Source organism: Poecilia mexicana, unplaced genomic scaffold, assembly GCF_051168715.1.
Source record: "Poecilia mexicana isolate PSO_F unplaced genomic scaffold, ASM5116871v1 scaffold_7, whole genome shotgun sequence".
NCBI lineage: Eukaryota > Metazoa > Chordata > Actinopteri > Cyprinodontiformes > Poeciliidae > Poecilia > Poecilia mexicana.
In genome coordinates, this window is record NW_028263376.1 from 19,311,566 (window position 1) to 19,338,552 (window position 26,987).

The window sequence follows — 26,987 nt, forward strand, 5'->3', positions numbered from 1 at the left end:
CTTTATTTTTTTATGGATCATCTTAAAATGGCAGTGAAAGAAACTTAATGTTTTGTCTAGCTTTTAGTTGGTGGTGAATTGTGTTTTAGTTCTCATTACTTTAAATATGCAACCCGTGTTTTGTTTTAGTGACTATATTTGCTTTTTTGTGTTTATTTTTCATTTTATTTATGTTTTTTATTTGTAACCTTTTAAGATTTTCTTGGAGGAAGAAATCTTGTATCTCAAAGCACCATCCTGGATAAATGAGGGCAATTAGGCAAACACAACTGTCAAATAGCTTCTGCAAACAGGATATAAAGAAACCATCTTATAATGGCAGTGATTTAGTATGCCTGGAGGATTTATGAAGTGATTTAAAAGGTAAATCAAACGTTTACTCAGTAGCTAGGACCCTGAAGGGATGATGTCATGCACGAGGAAGCCTCAAAGTTTAAAAGTTGCTTTTGTTTTGTTTTATTTCATGTGCTAAAACTCATAATTTGTGTTGATAATGAACACTAGAACTGATTGCGTGCAGAAGATTTAGAGACAAACCACATGACGAACTGCTGAGGCGAAAACAAGACACACATTTAGGTGTGCTAGGAGATAGAGGCTATGTAATGGAACTGGTTGCTAGGCTTGGCTTAGAGCACAAAAGAACAACATCGGTGCTGCCCTTTTCTTGCTTATGTTCCTCCCTAGGATAAACAAGATGGGTTATTACAACTGCAAGTGCAGAGGAAGAGTGAACATCAACAAGAAAGACAAGGCTGTGCTTTTTTTCTGACCAGTTAAATAGTATCTGTTGGCTCTAAAATCCAGCTGGTTGTGCTAGCATGCTGGTAGCTAGCACGTTTTCCCCCAGACAATGAAACAGTGGTTTTGAAGAACGATTGTCTTGTTAGAGGCTTGGAAATAATCTAAAATGTTCACAGTCTGACAGTCTGGCAATTGTGACCACGATATTGAAGCTTGAGTTGTTCAGGATTTTTGAGTTTGCTTGTGTTTGAAGAGTGTAAAACAAATAAAGTTAAGCTGAACATGATAAACACAAAAAGTCGATTCTGGGATACCAGCTCAGGAAAATTAGTAAAGATTTAAAAATTCAGTTAAATTCAATCCTGTTAAAATATTTTATTATTGAATCGAACTTAACTGAGACCTTTTCCAAATTCTTGAAATATGTTCATGTTTTATGTCAATTTGGTTTTGTTTTTGAAAAAAAACAAAAAAAACAAAAAAAAAACAGAACAAAACATAAAACGTTAGCTTTAATGCTATTATGTTTTTAGCAAGTAGAAGCAAAATGTACAATTACTCCTTAAGGACTTGGTGACTCAATAGCAGTGGCTAAACTTGTTCTTCATTAGTTGCTCGTCTTTTAAAAAGTGGCTACACCCATATATGTGTCACACATTTATTGATTTGCCTCCAAATGAAAAATATTTTATGACAATACCTAACAAGGTTAAACTAGACACTCACTGTACAAAATTGTGATAAAACAAACATGAGAAAAGGTTGTTTTTTTTAATGGCAGTGTTATTGTTTTTTTGTTGTTGTTTTTTTTTTTTTCCAAATCAAAAAATGTCCTCACCATGCATTTTTAAACACTTACTGCACCAACAAGACAAATGGCTCTATAAACAATATTGAAATGATACATCAGCATGTAAAAAAAAAAGAAGTCTAATCTGATGGTAAAATCACTTCTTGTCAGGTCACATCCTTGGACATATTCAAGCTTTGTTTTTATTTCAACTACTTTTGTATCATGAGATGAAGACGATGATTGTTTTTAATTCTATAAACTACTGTTTTGTATAAGGCAGTAGCTTGTTCTCGTCAAAATACTTGTCGTTGATTTTGTCATTATTACACATTTAATTTTGAATCCAGTGTAGTTGTGCAACATCTTGACACATTCTCATCTGCCTGTACAATTCATCCAATCCAAGGCACATGGGAAAGCCATTCAAGAGTGTCATCACTGTGTTCAGAGCTGTCTTTAACTTGAGGTCAGTGTGCACCTTTATGCACAAAACGTTGAGAACTGTTTGTCGCCAAAGACTGCATTGGTGGCAACATAGAAGTCTGTTTTCAGCTCCATTTTCTCCATGTGCTGCTGGCCGTGGTTGGTTTGTGCCAAAGGGTTCATTTTGGTCCTCTTCAGTGGATGCCCATGTAGCTCCCATCAAAGTGAAATCTGTGTGTGCAGTTACAAAATAAGATGTCAAAACTATAGTTGTTTTGAAATCTGTAGTCAAGAAATACATGGACAGTATTTCAGAGAAAACATAGAGATGGATGTATGAAATAAAATTCACAAAATAATCCATTAAGTGAACATGTATAATATTACTAGAACATCACAGATGAAAGGAAAAAACAGCATTTTTGCTCAGAGTGAGATGTGTCATCTATTGAGTTGACGTTGCCGTTTAATGCCATGAATTTAGGCCAAGCAACTCTGAAGTGAACGTGACTTAAGGCAAGTTTAATTTGTCATGAAGGATGGGAACTTGGAAGTTTTTTTTCCTAATTAAACATCTGAGGAATTACTCACTTAATAATAGTTGCATTTTGAGGAAAGTTAAAACTCAGCTTGATGGGGGGGAAAAAAATAAATACGGCACACCATGATATGAAGGTATGATTTTGGGGCAAGACACACGAATGGCAACGACGTCAAAATGGCGATGACTACCAACATTATCCGTCTCACCCTTAAGTGGTAGATTGGTTGTCTGATGGTTCATCTGCACTAGTGGCATCAGCACCAACCACATCTACTGACTCAGATTTTTTGGGCTTTGTTTCAGACTCTTTGTTCTCGGGAGAAAATCTTCACATTTGGGCATTAATCATGAGTCCAGGAGTAAAAGAAGGCAGGAAGAGAAGCAGACAACAAACCCTGTGAGCACAATTTATCTGAATAGCTGGCGAATAACCCAGCAGAGTACAGTCAAAGCATGATATTCTATACTGTAAGTAATTTTTATCCATCGCCTTACAAGCTTGTGGTCACAGCTACATAAAGTGCAGCACTCACCTGCTGTGTGTGGGACTGCGGTTGTACAGAGATGCTTGAGCTCCAGCGGGAGAGTACTGAGATGCATCAGGTGTATCAAACTCTGTCAGGCCAATGGCCAGCTGGTTGCGCCAGTTTCCTGTGCTCTCCGCTGAGGACACTGAAAAACAGTTCAAAAACACTCAGCTGGTGTTGCAGCTTTACCCACTAGTAATTACTGTTTCTAGGAGCAGAATGTCCCCGACAGAAAAATAGACAATAGCTATGGTGTCTGATGTACTGCCAGCTGAAATGGCTGGGAGTGCTGCTGCTACTACTAGTGAACATTTCAACTGAAAGGATGATATGTTAGAGCCAAAGAGAGCAGAAGGTTGTTTTCAATGCTACTCCTTTTTTTATATAAATTTGTTTAAATTTCTATCATTAATAGGACATCCATGAAAATAACTTAGCAACATCATCTAGAATTTCTATACATATTTTGAAAGTAAAAGTAACTTTATTTGTGTTTCAAATGGTTATGTAGCTATAAAATCCAAAAGTAACTCTTCAGACTCACTAATCAGGGCCTGATGATTTGTCTCATCCAGACCTATCCATGGCTTCTATTACATGAAAACCTACATATATTCATTACAAGTACAATTTGTATGTAAAACAAAATTACAAATTATTTTTTTGAGTTGTATCAGCCAAAGTGTGTAAGACTAGCCATTAGGGCACGTGACGTCCTTATTACCATTTTTCGGGAAATGCCATTGTTTGACGAGGAAACAAATATTAATTTTCAAAGTTTACCTGTAATTAAATCACTTTTTGTTAAAAAAAAAAAAAAAAAAGAAGTTGGTCATCTTTATAAGGGTATTTTGAAATTTCAGAATAATGAGCAATTTTTTTTTTTTTTTTTTTTGCAAATTTTTAAATATTTTTTTCAAATTCAAAAGTTTGCAAATATTTCCTTAGTACTTGGTCACATTTTAAATCCTGTGACTTCTAATCACTTGACTATTCTTCTACAAGCTCTTCATAATAGTTCTCTCTTGACAAAAGTAGAATAACTAATTTAGGTCCTGATGCTGGCACACACCAAAAGAAGAGTACAATGTGACCAAAAAAAAAAAAAAATCAACTTTACCTGAGGAAAAAGAAGTGGTTCTGCTGGAGTGGCTAAAGGCTGCTGGCATGGTTTGGTAGCCCAGGCTGAGCTGCGAGCCGCTGTCGAAGTCGTATCCAACCATCAGCCCTCTCCCACCCTCACGGTGACCTTTGCTCCGGTGGTACCAGCCTCTCAGATGTTCGGCCACCAAGGCCTTCTGCATGTTCTTAGCCAGCAGCTCGTTTCTGGGACCCTCTCTACTCCGTGGCGGTCGCACCGTTGCGTAAGGATTCTGCGAAAGACTGTCAGCTCCGTTGCTGCTGTAATGCCTGAACCTGTCGTGTCCATGATAGCCGTTCATCTGGTAGGAGGGGTTGACGTTGTAGTGGCCTTCAACTTCATTCTCATATACATAAGCACCGTTAGCATAAGGCTCCATGTCCTGACAGGTGTAACTGGCAACATAATAGGCACTAGGTGCATAGTGTGATGAGGTCTCACATTGATAATTACAGCTGGAATGGTGCTGGACTAAGTTGGGCATGCTTCCGGTGTTACCATACACTTCCACTTTCCTGTGCAGACGGTGCATTGTCGGGGCACGGGAGTCCAGTGTGCCGTAGTGGGAGTTAGCTGCACCACAGTAGTCCAGACTGGACTGGCTAGTGTAGGAGGAGCAATCCTCTAGCACCTCTGTGCTGTTACTGTGATGCGATGGTGACAGGATAAAGACAGGCTTCTCAGCATCTGTGTCTTTTCTCAGACGTGGCTGCGACTCCAGACTTCCACTGCGATGTCTGAAGCAATGAGGAGACCCCTCTGACCTGGAGATGGAAGATCGTTTTTAATATGACTCCTACAGCGCAAAAAAAATATTTGTTTCAGAAGGGAAGGAATAAAAGTTATGAGAATTTTAGTTAAAGGTCAAGAGTTGGGAGAGAAGGAAGGATAAAAGTTGGAGGAAGTTATTTCTGGGAGGAATGATACATGCACTGCATCAAAGACCAGACCTGAGCTGGCTGCTGCTGTAGGCGTTACGGGTCATAACTGGGGTGGGAGGCATGCTGCGTGGATCTCTGGGAGGCCTAGGAAGCGTTTTATAAGGACTGCTGTTGGTGGAGGACACCTCTCTTTGATTCTGGTAGGAATGGGGGGCCTCCAGGCCATCAAAACCTAATCTAAAAAGTTTCAGTATTAAAAGAAAAAAGGCGGGTGTGAGGCATGAGGAAAGGATTGGGGCTGCAAACGTAACACATTGAATATTCGAAACCCTGCAACAGTGTTATTTAAATCCTTGACTCAACACGAACAAGTAAGCACTTATTAAAGCAAGAACTTGTGAAACTTGCGAAGCTTAACCTACTCAAACAGAAAACAAACCTAGAACAAATATATTTGCACCCACCTGCTGTGGCTTTTGTGATTGTTTCCTGCAGGAGATCCCTGCCTCTCCACATCGTATTCTGCTCCCAGTGATCGCAACGGGCTGAGCTGAGGGGAACCTTGGACTGACCGTGAGCGCGGCCTCTGACCTGCACCGTCAGAGTCATCTATGTACACACAGTAAAATATTACAATGTTGACATCAGTACAGGCTTTCCACACAGTCTAAAACTGTATACAATTTGATTCAAGTAAGAAAAACAAGTATGGAAACATATTCGTATTTCCCATTTAGTAAATCCATAAAATGTTACAAAAGAAAATCTTACAAATCACTCACCATCATCCAGTGGGAGACTAGATAGGGAACTGCAATTTGAGCGGGCGAGCTCATCTGAGGAGACAGAGAAACAATAGTATATACTTTTCAGATTTAGCAAACTGATGCACTGCAGTATTTATCAACCTGCATCCTACCTGCAATGATCACAGAGGCCCGCTGAGTGGGCTTCTTCCCCTTCTTTATCCTGTACTGGTTCATCTCATCCTCGATCTGCTGCAGTTTGTGCATAGCATCCAAGCAGTTTCTCCTCCTCTTCTTCTTGACCGTTTTGCACAGCTCAGGTTCATTAGCCAGCTTCTTAGCCGCCTCGACGATCTTCCGTTGGAGGGCAAATCTGCTCTCAAGATTTCTCAAGAAAGGATCCTGCAAAAGTTTTGCAGTAAGACACAATGAAAAGATTCATTTCGTACCATCTGCTAACTAGAATCTTTTATGTCAAGTCCTAAATGATTTTTAGATAAACTTCAGGTAGTTTTCATTATCAAAACTTAACTAAGAAAGTCAGCATTGAAACCCTGCAGCTTTTTCACATTTAGTTAAAGTACAACCACAAACTTCAATCTACTTTATTGGGATTTTACATAGTAAACAACACAACCTAAAACCTCGCAGCAATGAGAAATGTTTGTTGAGGGCGAAGCACAGTGTTAGTTAGTTTGTTGCTTTCTTCTTGCCACCTTTCAATAAAGGCCAGATTTGTGAGGTGAATAATTAAAAGTTGTCTGAACTGAATAGCAATCTGTGATCTTCAAGCTTAGGATATTGTTTTACAACCTAACCTTGCTCCAAACGTATCCATAGCTTTATTCTACACCTGACTGTGATACATGATAACTTTTAAAAAGCACTACAATAATGCTTAGTCAAGGAATCTGTGACATAATGGCGCGTGTGGCCCAGCTTGCTTTTGAAAATACCTTCATGAAAACATGTATGTATTTGTATAATTTAAATTCATACAGATATACGGCATCTAACAAACCATTTAAAGAGGATTTCAAGTAGTTTGGCACAAAACGATAAACATGAGTTTCATTGTGTCCTGTTCAAATACAGACCTCGTTGTAGGGGAAAAGGTCATCCAGCTTGAAAGCAGTGCCAACACGCCGCCTGACCTGCGGTGGTCTTTCACCTGAGGAGAGGGGATATTCCTTTGGCAGCTTTCCCGTTAGTTCCTGAAGAACGACAACACGGGCTTTTATACTTTAATAAAGTGCAAGTAGAAACAGAGGCAATGAACTTTAGTTCTGCACAGCAACAACGGTTTAATAAAAGGGGCTAAGCAGGAAAAAAAAAAAACTTTCACTCTATGAATGCTGAAGTGCTGTAATACAAAAAGGATTTCTCACCGCCTCTCTGAGGCAAATCTTCTTAAGCTCTTTTGTTTTCTTGGCCAAAATGTCTTGGATTTCCTGTTCTTTCTTCCTCAGCTCAGAGAGTTTTTCTTTCTTCTGTTCTTCGCTCATTTCAGAGTCCGCCGAACCTACAGATGCAAAATTATAATAATGCAATTTGACCACATATCAAATTTTGAATATTTACTAAAATACAAGATCTAATAACACCAACCTGTAGACCCCAGGCTCCCATTGCTGGCTGTTATGCAGTTATTTTTCAGGCCTACATCTCCTAGTCTGTTCATTTTCGCTCCTCCATGTTCAGTAATCTCCATGGCAATTTCCTCTAAAGTTCTGGCTGGTCCTAGTTTCGCCTTTTAAAAATGGAAAAGACAATTAAAATGACAAAGCTAAGCAACATAATGTAATTGCTTTCTTTTAAAAATGATCTCATAGCAGCCTCTTACTTTGCTTTGCTTTCTGTCCAAGTAGAACTGATGTTGGCTAATGGCCATTACCCAAATGGTCTTGATTAAAGAATGGCTGGCATACCACGTGTGGATGAGTAGGCCTGTCTGCCCAAAGGTGCGTTTTGTTACTGTTCTCCTTAAGTAAGATAAAAGAAAAAAAAATCTAAGACGTCTTTGATGGTAATTCTGATAAAAGTTGCCAGCGCATTGATAATTTGTCTGGACAGATGCTGAAAATATGGATGAGTCAGAGGCGAAACAAAAGTGTGAACAATATCATGCCTTATCAACTTGAACAAACAGAAGATTCTGCTCACCTGTGTGGATCATTAACTTCTACAGCAAACTTTTTCTCTCGGAAGTACAAGTTTTCCAGCTGTTTCCACTGGTAGAGCTGTAGGTAAAAACAAATAATCGCCAGGAACATAAATATATTTCACTATAGAAAATAATATTCTGGATATAAACTTCAACATAATAGTTTGAGTTTGGTCCACTGGTGTTATAAATGTTGATGAATCTAAAAAAAAAAAAAACAACTAAAAAAAAACACAACTAGACTGACTCAGTTTTCATAAACTTTTACAAAAAAAGTTGAGTTGAGTGTTTGCTGCTTTGCCTGTTTCGCCCTCGGTCATTAGAAGAAGCCAGACTTCGTCATGAGCTGTCATTACAGTCTGAGCTGCCAAGTCTGCATTAGCACAGGTGTTTGAGTGAGACGAACGCCACAAGGGGACATTACATGAAGATTCATGGCCAACATAACCACTTTCCATGGCTCATCACGTAAACTCCCCCTGTTATCCAGGTGCTGCCTGTCAGCAGCCAGATATGAACAATCTATTATCACTGACTCACTGCGCTTCTCGGTTAGATCTGACTGAGAGTTTTAGAGCGTTTGCAGATTACTACGCTACACCTAATTTGGCTTAAAGAATGCTCTTAAGAGTACTCAAAAGTCGATCTACTTTCAAAGATAAAATATGTGCAGGATTTAACCCTAAGCTGACCAAACAAAGAAGAGTGATTTCCAGTCTTACCAGCACAACAAATGTTCAGAGTAAATCCTCAGAAAAGTTTAAAATCTCCTTTGCTTCGCTGTCAGCTTGAGCACATACTTCACTCTGGCCTCTGTCAGCTCCTGACTTGTCTTTTCAGGTATTCTCTGAAGGTTCATAATAAACGCCCCAAGCCCAGCCCCCTTCTCCCTTCAACATCACTGCCTCACTTCTGCTTTTCTAAAGCCTGCTGTTCAGCTGACTTCTTGCACAACCTTTGGGATGCGCCAGCCACAGATTGATTGCTTCACACAGAGCAGCAGAGCTTTAAGAGGAAGACAATGCGGCGATCATTTGTACATAAAACTTAAGTGAGCTGACGGATCACTCACGCGGGTGTTTCTACCGTCTAATCACGGACAAAGACAATACTAATGAAACAAGAAAATCAAGTTCTTTTTGTCTCTCTGATTCTCCAAGCCTTTTTAAAACTCACAAGCCTTAATAAAACGAGTCGACAGATTCTTTCAGAATGAGATTTTGCTTCAAGTCTGGAGCCGTCTGCTACAGTTCAAGCCAAGATTTCACAGAACTGAAAGACACGATGCATAACTTAAAGCTGGTGAATCACTACACTGTTTTGCAACAGCGGCAGTCCTCACCCGTGCTCTTTGCCGTCATCACACCCAGTTTCGTGCGTGCGGTAGGAAAAAACAGTAACAGCCATTTCAACCGGGACTCTGCTGTGCCCGTTTACCTTTCGAGGTTTTAATTTGTCCTGTAGATCGTACTGCCCAATGCCTTTATAGCTGATTCCCAGCCACCAAGGGATCCCTTGTTTATCCTGTCAGAAAAAAAAGTGCAGATTATATGGATAACTTGGCTCAAGGCGTAACAGCTGTCATTTTCAATGAGTCACACAAGAGGTCCTACCTTAACCTCAAAATAATGAACCCCATATGTTGGCAATGACTCAACCAACGTTAAATACCTGGAAGAAAAATGAAAGCACAAGTCAGTATGTTTTAGATGCCACATTAGAACCATAAACCTTAATGTATCTTACGGAGAGTTTATGTCATTGACAGAAAATAGTGTGAATTTGAAGTTGAAGGAAAGGGATACATGATTTTTCAAAATTCTTTGCAAATAAAATACATTCTTATTATTTTATTTTTCATTTATTATCTTTTTGGGCATGTATCTGTCAGTCCTGAACATTTTTTGACATTCCTACTGGCAAAGCAGCAGAAGCTCAAGCATGTTAGATGGAGATATCTGTGGACAAAATGTGCTAGTCTTCCCCCAGATTCTGGACTTTGACCGAGACATTCTAACACATGAGCATGCTTCAACTGAGTATCAACTTTGATTAGCTTTTCTGTCCTCTGTGAAGAAAATTGGCCCCATATTAATGTCTCATTGTGGGGATGCAGTTTACTGTAAATTGGACTTCTTATCCATAATGACCAGATTGGAGCAGAAAACTAAAAGTTGTCGTGTCAACAGGCCTCTTGACTGAAACTGTGAATAAGGCTCTTTAGCCTGGCCTTTCCGCTGAGTTCAACGTCTTGGTAGGTTTGCTGTTGTGCAAATCTGGTGCTAGAAACAAAGTAAAGGTAATGCATCATTTTATTTAATACTTACTGTACAATAGCCTGTCCCCTAGAGACACCTTTCAGCTGCTTATAATATTCAATAACTCGATCCTCACTGCATGAAGAACACAAGATAAACAAAGTTAGGTAAGTGAAGTTTACTGTGTAGCACAATTAACAATAAAAAAATGACATACTCTACAAAGACAAAGCATAAAATATTTATAAATTCCCAAAAGACAAACATTCGAAAAAATAACATGGGTAGTAACTGAATAACGTAATTAAATTAAGTCCCTTGTACATCATTTTATTGAATGAAAAACTAAGTCTATGTTTCTTTAGACTTTTAACTCAAATGAATTCATCTCAGGTTTTTACAAACTGCATTACCCAGGTCTCTAGTTTTTGCCATATTTCTAGAAATATTTCATTCAAAGCTTACCAGAAAGCAAGAGACGGATGTTCCTTGAGGACTTTGGTGGGAAGAGTTGGCAGCTTCTTCAAATCAGCCCGGGTGTTTTCATCACTGAAACAGAAAAAAAAGAAAACAGTGTGACAGATATCTAAGTTGGATAGGAAAGAAAATGTATGTATTTGTGTACATTTGTCTCTTTAGTAGGAAAGAAAAGTCACTATAAAGTTGCTCCTACAGATATCCTTGTAGAGAATGAAAAAACCCTCGACAGGACTCATTAGTTATATGCCATTTATATCTTGGGGGGGAGTTTTGAAGTTTTGTCTTAAACAGCTTTTTTCTAGCCAGGAGAGTTCAGGATTTGTGGAACTAATGCTAAAGCATCAAATAGAAAATAATCCCTATTTCTACTCATTTCTGGCTTGAAAAGGAAAAAGAATCAGCAGAAAAATTTACAACATAATCTACTTTGTGCGTACAGCTGGTCAGAACCAGGTGGCAACATCCACAAAGACCTGCATTATTTCTGAACACAGTCTGCGTTGTGCATTATTTAAGCCCAGCTAATAGCAGCTGTGTGCTTCAGAAAGGTGTTTCTGCTCTGCAATCCTTGGCATCATTGCAGCATTGTGAGATTCATTAGCTGTCTGGTGCAAGCTTCGCAGCACTCTGTGGTGAGCCTCACAGAGTACCGCTATTGATTTTTGTTGTCTGCCCTGGTGAAACAAGTGACCTATTGAATGATGTTCCCTGAAAGCTTACTATTAACTCCTCCAGCTGCTGTTAAATACTCCTACACAACATGTGTGCTTACCTTGTATAGTCTCCTTTAGCCTCCTGGTGATAAAAATAAAAAAGCACATCGCATTAAATAATATCCTTGACATACACCGATTATCATATGAATAGGGTTATGCTAATAGCACCAACCTGCAATGCGTTTGCAGCCAATCTAAAGACATTCTCAGTTTCTACTTCAATGATCCCCTGAGAAATATAAAAGGACAAAAGACTAAGAAACACATTCAGGAAATGTTGATTAGCAGAGAGAAAGCTCTGCTGATCCAAACACAGATCATTCCCTGTGCTGCCCCATTGTAACCTCTGCCTAGTCTTGAAATGAAGCCTTGTGTTATTCTGCTTTCACACATATTGTGCACTTTCCATTCCAGCCGGCAGAGTGAGAAAATTGTGCCCTGCAGCCATTACTGTCTGCTGGGCTGAGGTGCAGGGTTCAGAGACAGTGAATCATCCCGCAGCTGCTGCAAAAACATCTGCAGCGAATGAGTTCTTTGTGGTTTTAATTCCCAGAAAACACAAATAAGAAAACCACTTACGTTGTAGACGGCTGATTTTGCATTCAGATAGAATAACTCCACCGTTATGATGTCCTTTAGCTGCGTTATGTTTTCTAAATAAAACCTATCCAACACAAGAGAAGGGGTAAGTTATTAATGCTGACAGTACTTTCTTTTAAGTTGATACTTTTCTCATCAGACTTTGTCTTGTAAAGGCATTCACTCAACTTGAAATTAGATCCACAAACCTCAAAGGATTTTTGGGGGGATTTTATGTAAAAGACCAAAACAAAGATAACCACAAATAGGAATCAAAATGATCCATACTGTAGATTTCTGCATTTACATTCGCCCCATTTACCCTGATGCTCCTAAGCTAAATGTAATGCAATTAATTGTTTTCAGATAGTACCTAATTCATATATTATTTATTAATCCTGAGGGATTAAAGGTACAAAGTTCCAAGGTACAAAGAACACAAAAGAAAGTTTAAAGATATCTAACACAGAAAATCCCATCAAAAATACATTAAACTTTGTGGAAATCATGAAAAAACAGGTATGGATGTACAAGTCCACCAACATCACTTTTCACATTAAAGTAAAGCAAAGTATTGCTCTCTGATGGTGAGACAGAGTCAAATATGAAAAGATGAGTTATTACCTGACTAGAAAGTTCAGGGAAATGGCTCCAGGTTTCTTGGAAAAGTCATGTTCAAGAACCCTTCGATCCATCTGCAACCACTTACACTGACCACTGACGGAGCAAACATAGACACACATAAGAACACATCTCTAAATTTGATTAATTCTCTCTATAAATAAAAAAAAGAGTACAATTTACATACTTGTCGTCAAAAAATGCAAGTCCAAAGAATTCCTTCTCTTTGAGGTTGAAGTGGGAGGACACCAAGTCGAGGAGCTCATATGACAGAAGCTTCGGCTGAGATGGAAAGATAGAGATTAGATTGAATGTAGTGAACATCCAAAAAGCAGTCAGGGTGAGAGGTCACTGCTGAGTGAGGTTGTCGTTTTGCTCACACTCTGTTAGTAACAGAGAGAGAAGAAACACAGCCTTTTTTTTTGTCTACACCCCTGGTTATCAAACTGTTGTAGAAGTGCCACTGGTTTAAGAAATAAGAAAAGGTTTTTGGGACCAGTTTATGTTTCCTTTAATGTGCTTTCTGAAGTTGAATGCTGGATGTAAAAGCAACATAAAACCCAATTTAACCATGCTGTAGTTGCAAGTAAAAACTGGAAAATCACTAAGAACGACCCATTGTTGTACTCAATGAACAGCTGTTATGGTAACATTAGCTTATTATTAAAATAATTTGAGGTGGTCCTTCACTTATAAAACTTTGAGAACCTCTGACCTACAGCCTTTTCTAAGTAATGTCAAAACATGGCACAAGCATCTAAGTTGTATATGCACAACTCATTAACTCCAACTAAAGAATCTGCTTCACCTACATGATAAATACTCCATAATGCTCAGCAGTCGTCAACATAGTAGGGAAGATACAGCAAAATTAAAGAGAACTTCAAGTGCCTCATCTGCGACCTCAATGACCTTTCTCACGTACGGTACAGATATAATAGTCTTTCAAAGTTTGGTTTCAAGTATATCTACATCGTACCTGAACCAGCAGCTCGAGCTTTCTGTCATCCAGCAGCTGAACCTGGCACAGTTTACCGTCACTCATCTGCAGGGGAAGAGAAGCAAAAGCTGAGGGCTTGTGAGAGATTTCAAGTAATCCATAAAGACAAAGCATAGAGATATGATGTTACTGTGTGCTCATAATGCATCTGTCAACATGGACCTAAAAGGTCTTAGAAGATTTGTGATTTTGAAAATATTGCTGGTCTTGTGGTTCCCACATTATGTTTCCTACTGACCAAGAGTCAATTCATACATGCTCTAGAATCATTTTTGCCAACTCTGGAACCTAATGACTTAAAATAGTCTAAAATACTCTCTGTATGCTGTTTTTCAGTTTCAATTTTGCTCCATATTATTAATCAAAACTGTTTATTATTAACATAAATAAACTGATGCACAATGGTTTAATATATGGGCATGGAATGAAGTTAGGTAGAAACAAGTCATGATGACAGCAAAAAAAAAAGAAAGAGTCCAAATTGAGGAAGCAATGAATTGACTAAGAGTTGCAGAGAAAAAAAAAAGTTTCTTTCAGCTACTATATGACTCAGTAGTTAATAATGCCATCCTATTTAAAACACTGCCACATTAATGACAATAAAACCATTATTCCAAGGATTTATTGCCGTGGTAACCCAAGGAAAGGATTTGAAATTTTTGCTTTTAGCCTTTGGACAGCAGAACAAAGGTATTAAGGACTATACCAACCTGGATTATTTAGATATTATTCAGGCTGGTTTAGAAGCTACATTTGAGATCTTTCAGAAGCTCCTTTAGAACAGAATAACTACTTTGACTTAAAGATGGTGCAGTGTGTGCAAATCAGAGCAACTGGGTTTGTTCACAGTTTTAATTTATTGGTGTAATAGAAATTTAAGAAAAATGTAAGAAATTCAAAATAAAATACCACCAAAGCATGTGCACTGGAAGCAAAATATGCCAACAGCATATGCAAAGTTTTTTTCTATTTATTTTAATGTATTTTAATCTGTATTTGATTTATTTGGTACAATACATAAAAACACGCATTGTTCCAGAATATATGATAAAGACATAGATTTATACACTAAGCAATGTATGATTAATTAAAGAATTACACTAGTTGGTGATCAAGAATTAACCTACTAGACCTATGAGATATTTTAAATAAAAAAACAAAAACGCCTTTGCCACTCTATGCCTCTACGAAAAATAAAACCCACACACATTTATCAAGATTTAGACTAAAGTCAGCATTTTTGCAATTTTCTTTGCTAGCCTCATGTATGATTAAAAAGAAGATGATATTTTTTGGTGCAAGATCCAATTCTTTTTTTTTTTTTTTTTTTTGTCCTGCAGTATACTTTTAGTCATCATAAAGCATGGCTGACATGCTGGGGAATGTGAAGTTCTCCGTATACTGGATAAATGATACAACCTTGCAAAAGTGACAGATTGAGGTTAACCTGTTTAACAACTAAAAAACAACTCCCAACCTGGGAAGAAAAAAAGAAAAAACTGCCTCCCCAATTTGACAGAATGAGGTTGATTGCAGCTTCTAACAGTAGCAGTGAACCTAGCAGGTACTGTACCTGAAAGATCTCTCTGGGGAGAGCGCAGGTGTGGATGCATCCCTGACTTGCTCTCATCCTTTGAACAGCGTCTGTTTGTAGATGCAGATCGTAAAACTGCTGCCTCTAACTGACTGGCTGCTGGCGAACACAGCTAACGAGAAGACTGCTCCATCCTGGAAATCGACAGGAGCAGTCGAGCCTTTGCTCTGTCCGCTGACGGCTCACACAGTTTGAACTCACCAGCTGACCTACAGTAATGAGGGCTGTCTGAGCCAGACTCCTGACCAACAGTTCAGGGTTTATTCCTTCTTAATGCAAGCAGTAAAGGTCAGAGGAAAGAAAAAGAAGTCCTCTGCCATGTCTGAACAACCTACTTTCAGATTTGTATTTTCGAATGGATTAGTTGATTGAATAATGACTGTGACAAATTAACAGATTATTTTTGGAAATTTAAATATGTGCAGAGTTGGATCTCCAAGCAGGAGAAAAAAAATAAATAAATAAATAAATAAATATATATATATATATATATATATATATATATATATATATATATCAGCCTCATTCTTCTGAAATGACCCTTGACATCAACCTTACTGAGAATGCATGGATCATTGCTTATAAAGCCAGATTGCTCCAGGAAATCAAGACATTTCAATGACCTTAACTGTTTATGCAAGGAGTGATTGAAATATTGAGCTAAGTTCATTCCAGAATCGTTTTATGACCACAAAAGCTTTGTGATTTGTGTGAACTTGCTAAGATATATTTATTCTAACATTAGTGATAGTGGATAATTGAGCCTTCATGAATACTTTTGAACCTGTGTGGATTGGATTATTTATTTTATTATGGAGTTATTATTTTAAAAACTCATTTTCCCACCCTAATCAGTAAATAAATCATCTTGATTCATTTAATGTTTAATGTCAATTCTCTGAATGACATCATCTTTAATTATTTAAGCAGCCCTTTGTCAACTGTTTCCCTTTCAAGAAATGAGTTTGTCTCATTACCATGGTCATAAATTTTATTTTATGATCTAAATTAAAAGTGTGCATTGAATGAATCCAATTAATTTCAAGCAGGCCTACATCTGACAGTCACAAGAATATGATTAAATTGAGTTAATCTGGATTTAGTTATGGCTGCATCTCAGAGGGGTCATGTTATTTGTCTGTGCTAAAGTCAGACAGCGCTCTGTACTATAAAATGACCACTAGAGGGTGCAGGAACGACTCTTTTTCAAAGTGAGGAACTTAGAATGTGGACAATGGCTTCATCTTTATAAGCAGTCAGGGGTTCAGCCCCCAAAATTAATCATCTGAGCGCTTACTGCTGTCAGATAGAGAAGCACGGGAATGCAGAATGAATGAATAAAGTCATTGCTTAGGAGTGACAGGCAGAAGAGGCTCTTCACCACATTCAGACACACCTGACCCCAGATCGTAGGCGGCGACCCATTCAGACTCCTGGATACGGAAAAGTCTGAACTGCTGTTTATATACCATCTGCAGATGTAGCATCTTGAAAAAGTATTAATTTGTCTTAATTTTATGTTACCACAACAAACTTCAATGTGTTTTTTATGTTTATTTTGTAAACCAACATAGGGTAAGAACAATGAACAATGAAGCCTGCATTTTCTCTTTTTTGAGAAATCAAACTCAGAAATGTGTGTTTTTAGTTTAACCTTGACTCTGTTATCCCTCAACAACATCCAGTTCTGATAAACACCTCCAGAAGTCCACATGTGTGTACTTCAGCTTACTTACAGCTGTACTATGAAGACCTCAGGGGTTTGTTGGATAACATGATGCTGTCACGAAGACTAAATATCACAGCAGACAGGCCAGGGACAAACTTGTAGAGACATTTAATCTTTGAAAATGTATAGCAGTCCAGCAAAACTGAGTGAGGGTTGGGAAACGAGTGCATTATCCAGAAAAGCAGCTAAATATTTTATGGTAACTCTGGAGGAGCAACAGAGATTTGCAGCTCAGTTGTAGACTCAGTCATTCAATCAATCAATCAATCAATCAATCAATCAATCAATCAATCAATCAATCAATCAATCAATCAATCAATCAATCAATCAATCAATCAATCAATCAATCAAATTTTATTTGTATGGCACATTTCAGCAGCAAGGCATTTCAAAGTGCTTTACAAAATTAAAATGCAAACAGCATGTGACATTGAATTAACAGTGAGAAAGAGAAGGAGATTTTGAAAAAGATTAAAAAAGATAAAAACATTAAAACCCGCACCCCTTTTAGGACTTCAGTTAAACGTCGTTTAACTGGGACTCAAACCCTCTGGGACTTTAGTCAAAAACACCGTTTGACAAGGACTCCAACCTCTAGGTTTTTAGTTGAAACGCCATCAACTGGGACTCTAAACCCTGTAGGACTTTAGTTAAACGTCGTTTAACTGGGACTCAAACCCTCTGGGACTTTAGTCAAAAACACCGTTTGACAAGGACTCCAACCTCTAGGTTTTTAGTTGAAACGCCATCAACTGGGACTCTAAACCCTGTAGGACTTTAGTTAAACGTCGTTTAACTGGGACTCAAACCCTCTGGGACTTTATTCAAAAACACCGTTTGACAAGGACTCCAACCTCTAGGTTTTTAGTTGAAGCGCCGTCAACTGGGACTCTAAACCCTGTAGAAAATAGTTAAACGTCTTTTAACTGGGACGTTTTCTGGGGGCTTTACATCATTAAAACGTAGACAGTGAGAAAGAGAAATTAAAAGAAACTAATAAACAGATAAAAAGTAACGATAAAAACATTAAAAACATCGAAGACATCAAAACCCGCACTCTAACCCTTATTTAGCCATAAGCAACTCTAAACAGATGGGTTTTAAGTTAAGATTTAAAGACACCCAGTGTTTCAGCTGTTTTACAGTTTTCTGGAAGTTTGTTCCAAATTTGTGGTGCATAGAAACTGAATTCTGCTTCTCCTCATTTGGTTCTGGTTCTGGGGATGCAGAGCAGACCAGAACCAGAAGATCTGAGGGGTCTAGACGGTTGGTACAGCAATCACAGATCTTTAAGGTATTGTGGTGCTAAACCGTTCAGTGATTTATAAACTAACAGTATTTTAAAGTCTATTCTTTGAGCTACAGGGAGCCAGTGTGGGGACTTTAAAACTGGTGTTATGTGCTCTATCTTCCTGGTTTTAGTGAGAACGCGAGCAGCAGCGTTCTGGATCAGCTGCAGCTGTTTGATTGATTTGTTAGTCAGACCTGTGAAGACGCTGTTGCAGTAATTCATGAAAGAATGACAGGAAGAAAGCTAAAAGAAGTCCCATTTGCAGGTTGCCACAAAACCCATGGGGACACAGAAAAGTGTATTTTTCAAAGCTAAACCTGTATAAACTGAGCCATATATCGCAGAAGGCTTCAAATTGATTTCTCAGAGTGCACTTCAATTATTGAGTTGAACTTTAGGAATTTAGATTTACAGTCCCAGTTTCAGTTTGTAGTGTCATAACTATCAACCTCAACATGTGTCATTAAGATTTATGTGATAGAGTAATGCAAAGTAACATGGAAAAGGAAAAAAAAAAACATGGAAGGAAAATGACACCTGTTTTTGAAACATGCAACATACAGCACAGTGCTATGTAATCCCCCTGCAGACTCTGTCCTCCTGGGGACATCAGGGAGGCTGTGGAGATGATTTTCTTCAGCATAAACAAGGGAAAATGGTCACAATGTTCTTTCTGGAAATATTTCTAAAACATACAAATTACTTGTGTACGTCAACCACATGCAATACCAATGAAATCCATTTAATTTTGAAGCTGTGATGTGAGAAAATGGGAAAAAGTTTCAAATAACTTAACAATAAACTGCATTAAACAATGCTGTTAATTTTTCTTCATAAAAAAAATTTGATGCAAAATTTGATAAATTCTCTCTTTATTCAGCTTGAATAAAGAGAAAATACTGCTGAAGGGTGCAAGTTTGGCTCTTTTGAGGCAAATCATATGAACTCATGAATTTAAAAAAATCCCAGTGGAAACTTGAACGAGGCACACACGTTTCACAGGTGTCCTGAAAATGATCCTCATTTTAAGTTCTAACCGTGTGATGCGTTTGCTCACTTCACCAATTCCGATTTCACAATCTTCTCTGGAGCAAATGTCAACCATGAGGTGAACAATAGGCTTAACATCTCTGTCTCCTGAGCACACCGTCTGTCAGTATCTAATACGTCACTCTGGTTAAATGTCATGTCCAGACTGCAGCCTGTTTTATCTCGCTTTCCCAATTTAATGCATTATTGATGAGGTCCGATATCAAGTCACAGCCTGCTCCCCGCTCTTATGTGCTCTTTTAAAGATGCCTGGTGTAATTAACAAATATATTGCTTTTTGCCCTCTACTTTGAAATAAACTGTCTTAATTCATAAGCTATTTGTTTGAATAATAAACAGCGCATTTAATGACTTCATTCACATTTACACACACAAATCTGGAGAAACAAAAAAGGCATACATGTGGATGGAAACAGCTTAAAACGGGATGTTACTCCCAATGAAATGGTTCAGACCAAAACACAAGTTCTATGATTTAGTAACTTGGGATTTAATGTGTATAGTAGGATAATATGTGTTGTTATAAAATGGCTTTTTGACCTTTGTTACCTGACCCCACTGTTTCTACAAAGAGCTCTAACCGAAGAGACCTCAGGGAAACCTGCAGCAGTTCTTCAAATAACACTGGCAACATGCTGAGGCTGCCGTGATTTGGTGACATAATCAATTACATTTGTAATAATCGATGAATATTAATAGTTTTTGTTGACATATAATTTTAAGAATTATACTCTTTTAATTTGAGTATATTTTGGTAAAATCTTTTCTTATATTCCTGATTTAAAACAAGTCGACATCTATGGATCGGAAAAAATTAAGCAGGTCTGGTTAAAGTCTGAGCTTATATTCAGTTGTGATGCTGGGAATGAGGTGAATATGTATTATTAGCATATAATATGTATTATTAAGTATAAGTTATTAGTGGCAGCCCACTAATAACTTTTATTCAAACAAATTATTAAAATTTGAGGCATTTCTGCTGTTATTAGAATATTTCATGCCTGGAGGATGATTATCTTGAATTTTGTCTTAACTATGAACTTGTGTGACATGTTTCTATGTTGGCTGCCGTTAGACCACCAAAACCTCTGCTCAGGGTAAGTTTCCAGCAGTATTGGTTTGTGTGTGTGCGTGTGCGTGTGTGTGTGTGTGTGTGTGTGTGTGTGTGTGTGGGGGTGTGTGTGTGTGGGGGGGTGTGTGGGTGTGTGTGTGTGTGTGTTTAAACGTGATTCAACTGAAAACAGAAGCTTCTGTGTAGCAACGGTTTTGTGGGTTTGTGGGCAGATAACAAATGCTGAGCAGTCACTTCTATCAAAAATCACTACTGATCACTAAACCTGGATAAGGAGTTGGGGGAGACGGACTATACAACCAAAAAACACAAGCCAAGTAAAGAGAGGAAAAGCACAAGGCAACATATTGCTAAACAATGGTTAAGATTTAAAGCATTAGGAGCCTGAAGCTTTGACTTACTCTATTTTATGCTGAGCTGTAAAGGCATTTTAATCGAGTAAATCCCCCCACAGCATACTAAGCAGACCAATCAGATGTTTCTGCAATGTGAAATTAAATTTCTGGGGAAGGACACGTTAGGTTATGAGGAAGCTGTGGCGTCTCAGTGGGTTACATAACACCAATGTAGTCTTTGTTTCAATCAAACATGGAAGCATCCCTTTAAATAGTGCCATGTTACTGTACTCTCCCTTATTTGCTTCTAGTTTGCATACATGTGAATATACGCACTATTGGTTTTTGTTTGTTTATTTTAGTAGGTCAGATACCTTTAACTAATCTATACATAATAAATGTAATAATGTTTATTACATGCATCACATTTGGTTGATGAAGAATAAAGATTATCCCGCTGTATCCAATTGCTTTAAAATGCATTTTTCTTTATTCCAATAAACAATATGTTTCAAGAAATATATGTAACCAAAAAATTAAAATCACATAATAAAGGTACAATTTTTAATTATTCTTTTTTTCAGTTTTACTAACAAAGCAACAATCCTAATGAACAAAAACTCAAATGGCAGCCATGAGCTGAAGGATGCAGCACAGGTTTATCTCCTTATCTCAAGTCTCATCATGACTCATGCTGTCAGTGGTCAAAAGGTATCAGTCTGTCGTCATCTCTCAAAGACGAGCCGTCTGGCTGTTTGTGATATCCGGGAAATTTATGAGCACAAAGAGGCTCAGGATATTATGTAGGCTGTCTAGTACAAGTCTTAATGTGATTTATGTAATTAAAGGCTGACATACTGGGAACTGGTGGGATTTGTGTGAATAAAGTCATTCCATGCATATTTTCTTCTTATTATTATTCTTATTATTATTATTATTATTATTATTTATTTATTTTTTTTTTTTAGTGTTAAAGCTTGTCCTACATATTGCACTGGATGCTTGTGCTTTTTATTTTTGAAAAGTAACACCTCTAAAATGACTGAAATGCAAATGACAAACCCTATCAACAACATATTAATATAATTGTAGAAGTATTTTATTTTTGGTTTTGAACCAGTGTCCTAAATAAACACCCGTTTGAGTGTGACACACCAATCTATTGCTCTTTAAACCAAAATTAGCAGATAAGCTAAGGTAAAATTAAGTATATTTTATTCTGTTTTTATGAAGACTGGCAATTCTCACTTTTTACGGCCTGCACATTATTTAAATTTTCCATTTATTCCATTATATTTTACTGTTTTCCACAATCACAGGTAAGCTTATCCAAGACGTAGGAACAAATTTTAAAAATGCTTGTAGTTCATTAAGCATATTCCTTTTGTCGACAGTTTTTTAAAGGAAATACTGGTCAAATGCCAAAAAATATACACTTTGTGTAATACACGTTTTCTGTGTCTTATGATCATTTCCAGTCTAAGGGGATTCTGTTCCACCATGTGCTATGCAGAATAAAAGCCCTCTAAGGAAATACAGATACACATTTAGACTGGCAAATGATGTCACACATTAATTGTTAAGCTATTCGTCAATTTCAGTAACTCCTTTCAATCAACACACAGTAATGATCCCTTCAGTGTAGATCATTTTGCCACTTCAAATCACAAGGCAAGCATTCAGATCATGAGGCTAGAGAGAAGCCAAAGTGGTGTGGCTTACAACTGCTGGGAATTTCCCAATACTTATGCACGCTGTCCAAATCCAATCAGGGTTTTAAAATAAAAGCATACCGCTCCATGTTCAGTATGTCATTACAGTCACTGGATTTTGCTGATCAGCATATTTCTAAGATCAGACAAACAGTGGCAGGTCATAAGATGTCTCTGCTCTTTAGTCCACCCTCAAACTACACAGCTGCTTTCTTTACTTTTTACTAAATCAAACTAGTTCACCCATCCTTTATCACCATTATGAGTTCATAGTGATTATTTTGACTATACCTCCATTTCTATGTTGGAATCTACAAATCACTGACAGTCAAACCTGAACTGCGTTGTTCTACGGTGAAAAGTGATTCTTAAAAGAACAGATCAAAGTTTATGAAACCCCTAAAAGAGAATATTCGGATGGGTTTTTTGAACCTCAGGACAAACCTGCATTGAAACAAGCATGAAAAGCAAAATATATAGAGGATGAGATATTCTACACTAATCCTTTAGAACCCTCTAGAATGCAAAACAGGTGGATTTTCAGTTACTGTGTAACTAAAGGGGCTTGCCCAGAGAGGTTTGCATCCTTGCTGGCTGCAGCCAACAAGGGCATTAGTAGCAGTTTTATTTCTTAATGTTAAAATTGAATAAAGGGATCACTGGAATGGACTCGCTTGTAAATTTCATTGCAATGCATATCTGTCACAGTTTGACCTTTTGTTAAGACTAGAAGAAAGATCACAGGGGCAGAGGAAACAGAGTGGAAGCTGCTTCTCCATATGCACAGCCAGTGGACCATGTCAGTGAGGGCTGTAAACTGGCTATTATTGGCTCAAAACAATAACTGGAGAATGAGCGCAGCCTTTGGGGTTAACAAATGAACACTCAGATACAGGAAGGTGATTGTGAGTTCATATGTCACAGCTGAGGGAGCGCTGCAATGGGCTGATAATTGGGATAGTAAAATTGAGACTAAACGGGTGATTAAAATAATACATCTTCTTGTTAGTCTCATTGTCATAAATAAGACAGACTTACGAAAAGCTGCAAGCAGACAAAGAAGAAGAACAATGCTTTTAAGACCACAGTGACTGTAACTGTTACAGCTTTTCTTATTGTGACAGATTTAAGTCTGAGTTGGGAAAAAAAAAAAATAAAATCACAGACTGCAGATTTTCATTACAAAACACTGCAGTAACTTTCTGCAGAGCTCAGGGACATGGCACTGAGGCACGGATGTGAATGGTTGGAAGAAAATGGGACATAAAAATCAATATGCCACACTGCACTAGACTGAAACAGGATCATTCATTGTGCTTATTTCCCTGTGAGTATATATATTAATGTGGCTCTGATGCCATTTGCAAAATGCTAGATCAGATGAACTAATCATTTTTAAGTCACTTGTTCATAAATAAGACACATTTCCAAACCCGTGTCCTTGCAATTTGCTAACCTGTTAACACTCTGTTATTGAGTTTCACATTATAATATATATTAGCTTTGCTCCAACTCTTAAGTATGCGAATACAAGATTACTTGCACATCCAAATATAGATCTCTTCCACTCTGTCTTTAGCTCATTTTTCATCAAGTCTCAGGAGGCTTTGATTCCTGGATGGAAAGTTTCCAACAGAGTGCTAAGACATTTCTTAGAAGTATCAAACAGATAAAGGAGCGTCAGCATGTCCATGTGTGTTGGGCTGAGGACATTTCAATACATTGTATATATATATATAAACAAAAAGCTGATGCAGAAATGGAAGAAGAATTCAACTGTGGAGATAAATGACACAGGACATCCTGTCTAGCGAACAGAAAGAGCAGAAAGTTTAAAGCTTAACATGTGTTACACAGGCCTGAGCGCCAGACGATTCCTGTTTGTTCTGCTTGGTGCTTAAAATATACCTTGACTGGTGTCTCTTCCTTTAGCTCAGAGATAACAGCAGGAGGAAGGTCAATGTTGGCCACACTGTGTCTTGAAAAATGATTAATTCCCATGAAGTTTCTTAGGATTTCAAATGGTAGGTCAACGCCAAGTAGTGTAAAATTCATATATATGAAATAAAAATTTAAAGACCAGGCTTTTGTATAGCTACCCTTCTCTATAATCCCAACTGCAAGTCTTTTGGATAATGTTTCCATAAGCTTTGCACAACTAGGGCCTGAACGTTTTGTCCATTGTTTCTTGCAGAATACATCAAGTTTCGTCTGATTAAATCCAAGGGGTGTGCAGATTGCAATTTTCAAGTGATAGTAAATATTTCCTGTTAAATTCAGACCTGAATTTTGACTGACCAAATTCTAACACAAAAATATGTTTTTATTCATACTCGTTCATTTAAGCTTCAGTTGTATGTTTAGTGTTGTTTTCCTGTTGTAATGCAAACTTTCACCCCAGTCCCAAGTGTTTTGTAGCCTCTAACTGACTTTATTGCAGTATTGTCTATGTAATATTTAGGTTTATCTCCCTCCAGAGAGGCATTCCCATTCCATTAGTTTTGGTATTTTCTATAGTGTGGATCTCTGCAGCTCCTCCAGAGTTACCATAGGCCTCTTGGCCTGTCCTCTGATTAATGCTTTCTTTGTCCTGCCTGTCGGTTTAAGTGGACAGCTGTGCTTTAGCTTGCAGTTGTGCTGTACTCTTTTCATTTTACGATAGTTGTTAGATGATGGTTTGAAACTCTATATGACCCTCACTCAGTCTCAGGTGTTTCCCTGGTCTTCATGATGTTGTTTCTTAACTAAGGTTCCCTAACAAACCTCTCAGGCATCCACAGAACAGCTATGGCTCAACTGTTTACTAAAAAGAGAGGGTTTTTTTTAAAAGACAATTGGTTGCACTGGATTTTATTAAGTGGGATAAGAGGAAAGGGGAGCTAAATACAAATACACATCATATCTAGATTGCAATAAAGAAAAGGCTGTGCATAAGCAATAAGGGTTGTAAAGCTGTCAGGTCAACAAGAGGGAACTATTCCAATACAGTTTGTGAGGTGCATACACTGGCACACCTGCAGCTAGATTGTTACAACAGGTTTAGATTTGTTGTACATCCTGACAAAATTTAGTTAGCGGCCTGAGCTGCAAGTCATAGTTAATCACATTCGCTTGTCAAGATGGTACCAGGATGAAAAAGGAAAATCCATCAATAGGCATAATTTGCAGTTATGCAAAAGGTCAAATGATGATTCAGTAAGCATTTTTAATATTCACCAAGGCACACTTCCTGTATCAATTTGTATGCTATGACTCATTCAGCCCAGTGTCGCTTATAAATCCCTTTTTTTTATTATTCAGAAACACATCCAGGAATTTTCAAAGGCACTTTCATCTCTTAAAATCAGCTGCATGTCCCACAGTTGGAGCCCACTCCAAAGGGCCACAGTCCGGGGAGAACAATGAGACTGCTACTGTAGGTTACTGTACATGAGTGGGCTCCACCTGAGCCCCATGACTAAAACACATGTGTCAAACAAAAGCACTCTCCTCCTTGTTCCACCGAGGAAGCGCAAGAGGCAAACCCCATGCAGTTGTAATTGTTACTGATGCTCTCGCCTCGGATCACATGCATGAATGACTGATCATACTTTGTCTCCTCACAGCTCTTTGAGGCGCTTTAAATGTGTCCAGACGCACCAAGAATCGCCTTACCTTTCCGCTCCCAGCTGAGTATTTATCCCGCTCTAAGTGAAGATAAGACAGACGCTCTCCGGCATATTGATTCAGTTCAGCTTTGTCCACGGCTGGTCTTGACCGGGAGGAGAGCCGCCGTACAGCCGCTGCCAGTGCCCATCATCCGGTACGAGCAGAGCGCACACACTCACCACGCCTTCACCCGCCGCCGGCTATTATGTGAACAAGCCCCGCTCCCCTCTCCCTCCCTCCTTCCCTTTCTCCCCCTCTCTCTGCCTCCTCCCTTCGCCGCTCCCTCTCTCAGCGCCTCTCATCCAGCAGCTGCCGGCCGGGCTGGTTCACACTGCATCCCCATATTAATGAAGCTTGATGGCCTGAAGGCGGTGTCTCTGGTGCATCCCTTACTATAACATGAGATCCATTCGGTCCATGCGTGTCCAGTTAGGACCTTCCATGTTTGATATTAAAATCTGAGTCTCTCTCTCTCTCTCTCTCTCTTTTTTTTTTCTTGCTTCATATTTATTCTGTCCTATTTTGGATGATTTGTATTTTTTTTTTATGAAAGTCTTGTCTTGCAAGGTCTTCGGTTCATAACTGGTGTCTTGCGTATCACTTTTGCACTCTTTTTTGTGTTACCATAGCAACAACTTTTCCTCCTCTTCTGTAAGGATATACTAAAAAAATAACCAAATATTTACACTTGCCTGCAGCCCTACAGTTTTTTAGAGTGTTAATATTCAAAGAAGTCACTTGCAGCTGCTTGCATGAGTATTTCCTTACATGTAATCACAACCCAAAATTAAATGTATGTTATAAATATTTTATATTTTAGACCAAAATTACGTTGTGCATATAGCTTGTGGCAAAGTGCAAACTATTGCTTTCTTTTAACAATAGGTTTCTTATTGTGCAATAAAGGTCTGAATTTTGGAGTGCACAACTAATAATTAT

The 26,987-nt window shown here is 38.1% G+C and overlaps 1 protein-coding gene across 2 annotated transcripts; it reads right to left on the reverse strand.

Annotated features, from left to right (window-relative positions):
• Window positions 1-1,388: 1,388 nt before the first annotated feature.
• Window positions 1,389-26,932, reverse strand: frmd4bb (FERM domain containing 4Bb). Of its 2 annotated transcripts, none has more exons than XM_088007206.1 (23): window positions 26,055-26,932; window positions 13,597-13,662; window positions 12,805-12,899; window positions 12,621-12,713; window positions 11,997-12,081; window positions 11,590-11,646; window positions 11,474-11,496; window positions 10,687-10,770; window positions 10,291-10,356; window positions 9,577-9,634; window positions 9,401-9,487; window positions 7,963-8,039; window positions 7,643-7,781; window positions 7,408-7,549; window positions 7,188-7,321; window positions 6,897-7,013; window positions 5,973-6,201; window positions 5,836-5,889; window positions 5,518-5,662; window positions 5,123-5,290; window positions 4,152-4,936; window positions 3,038-3,176; window positions 1,389-2,191 (listed from the first exon to the last, which is right to left on the reverse strand). In XM_088007206.1, exons 2-23 carry the CDS (start codon window positions 13,660-13,662, stop codon window positions 2,155-2,157), a joined length of 2,880 nt encoding a protein of 959 aa, XP_087863332.1. In that variant the 5' UTR covers window positions 26,055-26,932; the 3' UTR covers window positions 1,389-2,154. The 2 variants fall into 2 exon arrangements, with proteins under 2 accessions (XP_087863332.1, XP_087863333.1); XM_088007207.1 differs by lacking the exons at window positions 1,389-2,191; window positions 26,055-26,932 and adding exons at window positions 2,220-2,830; window positions 15,191-15,645.
• Between the last annotated feature and the right edge of the window lie 55 nt (window positions 26,933-26,987).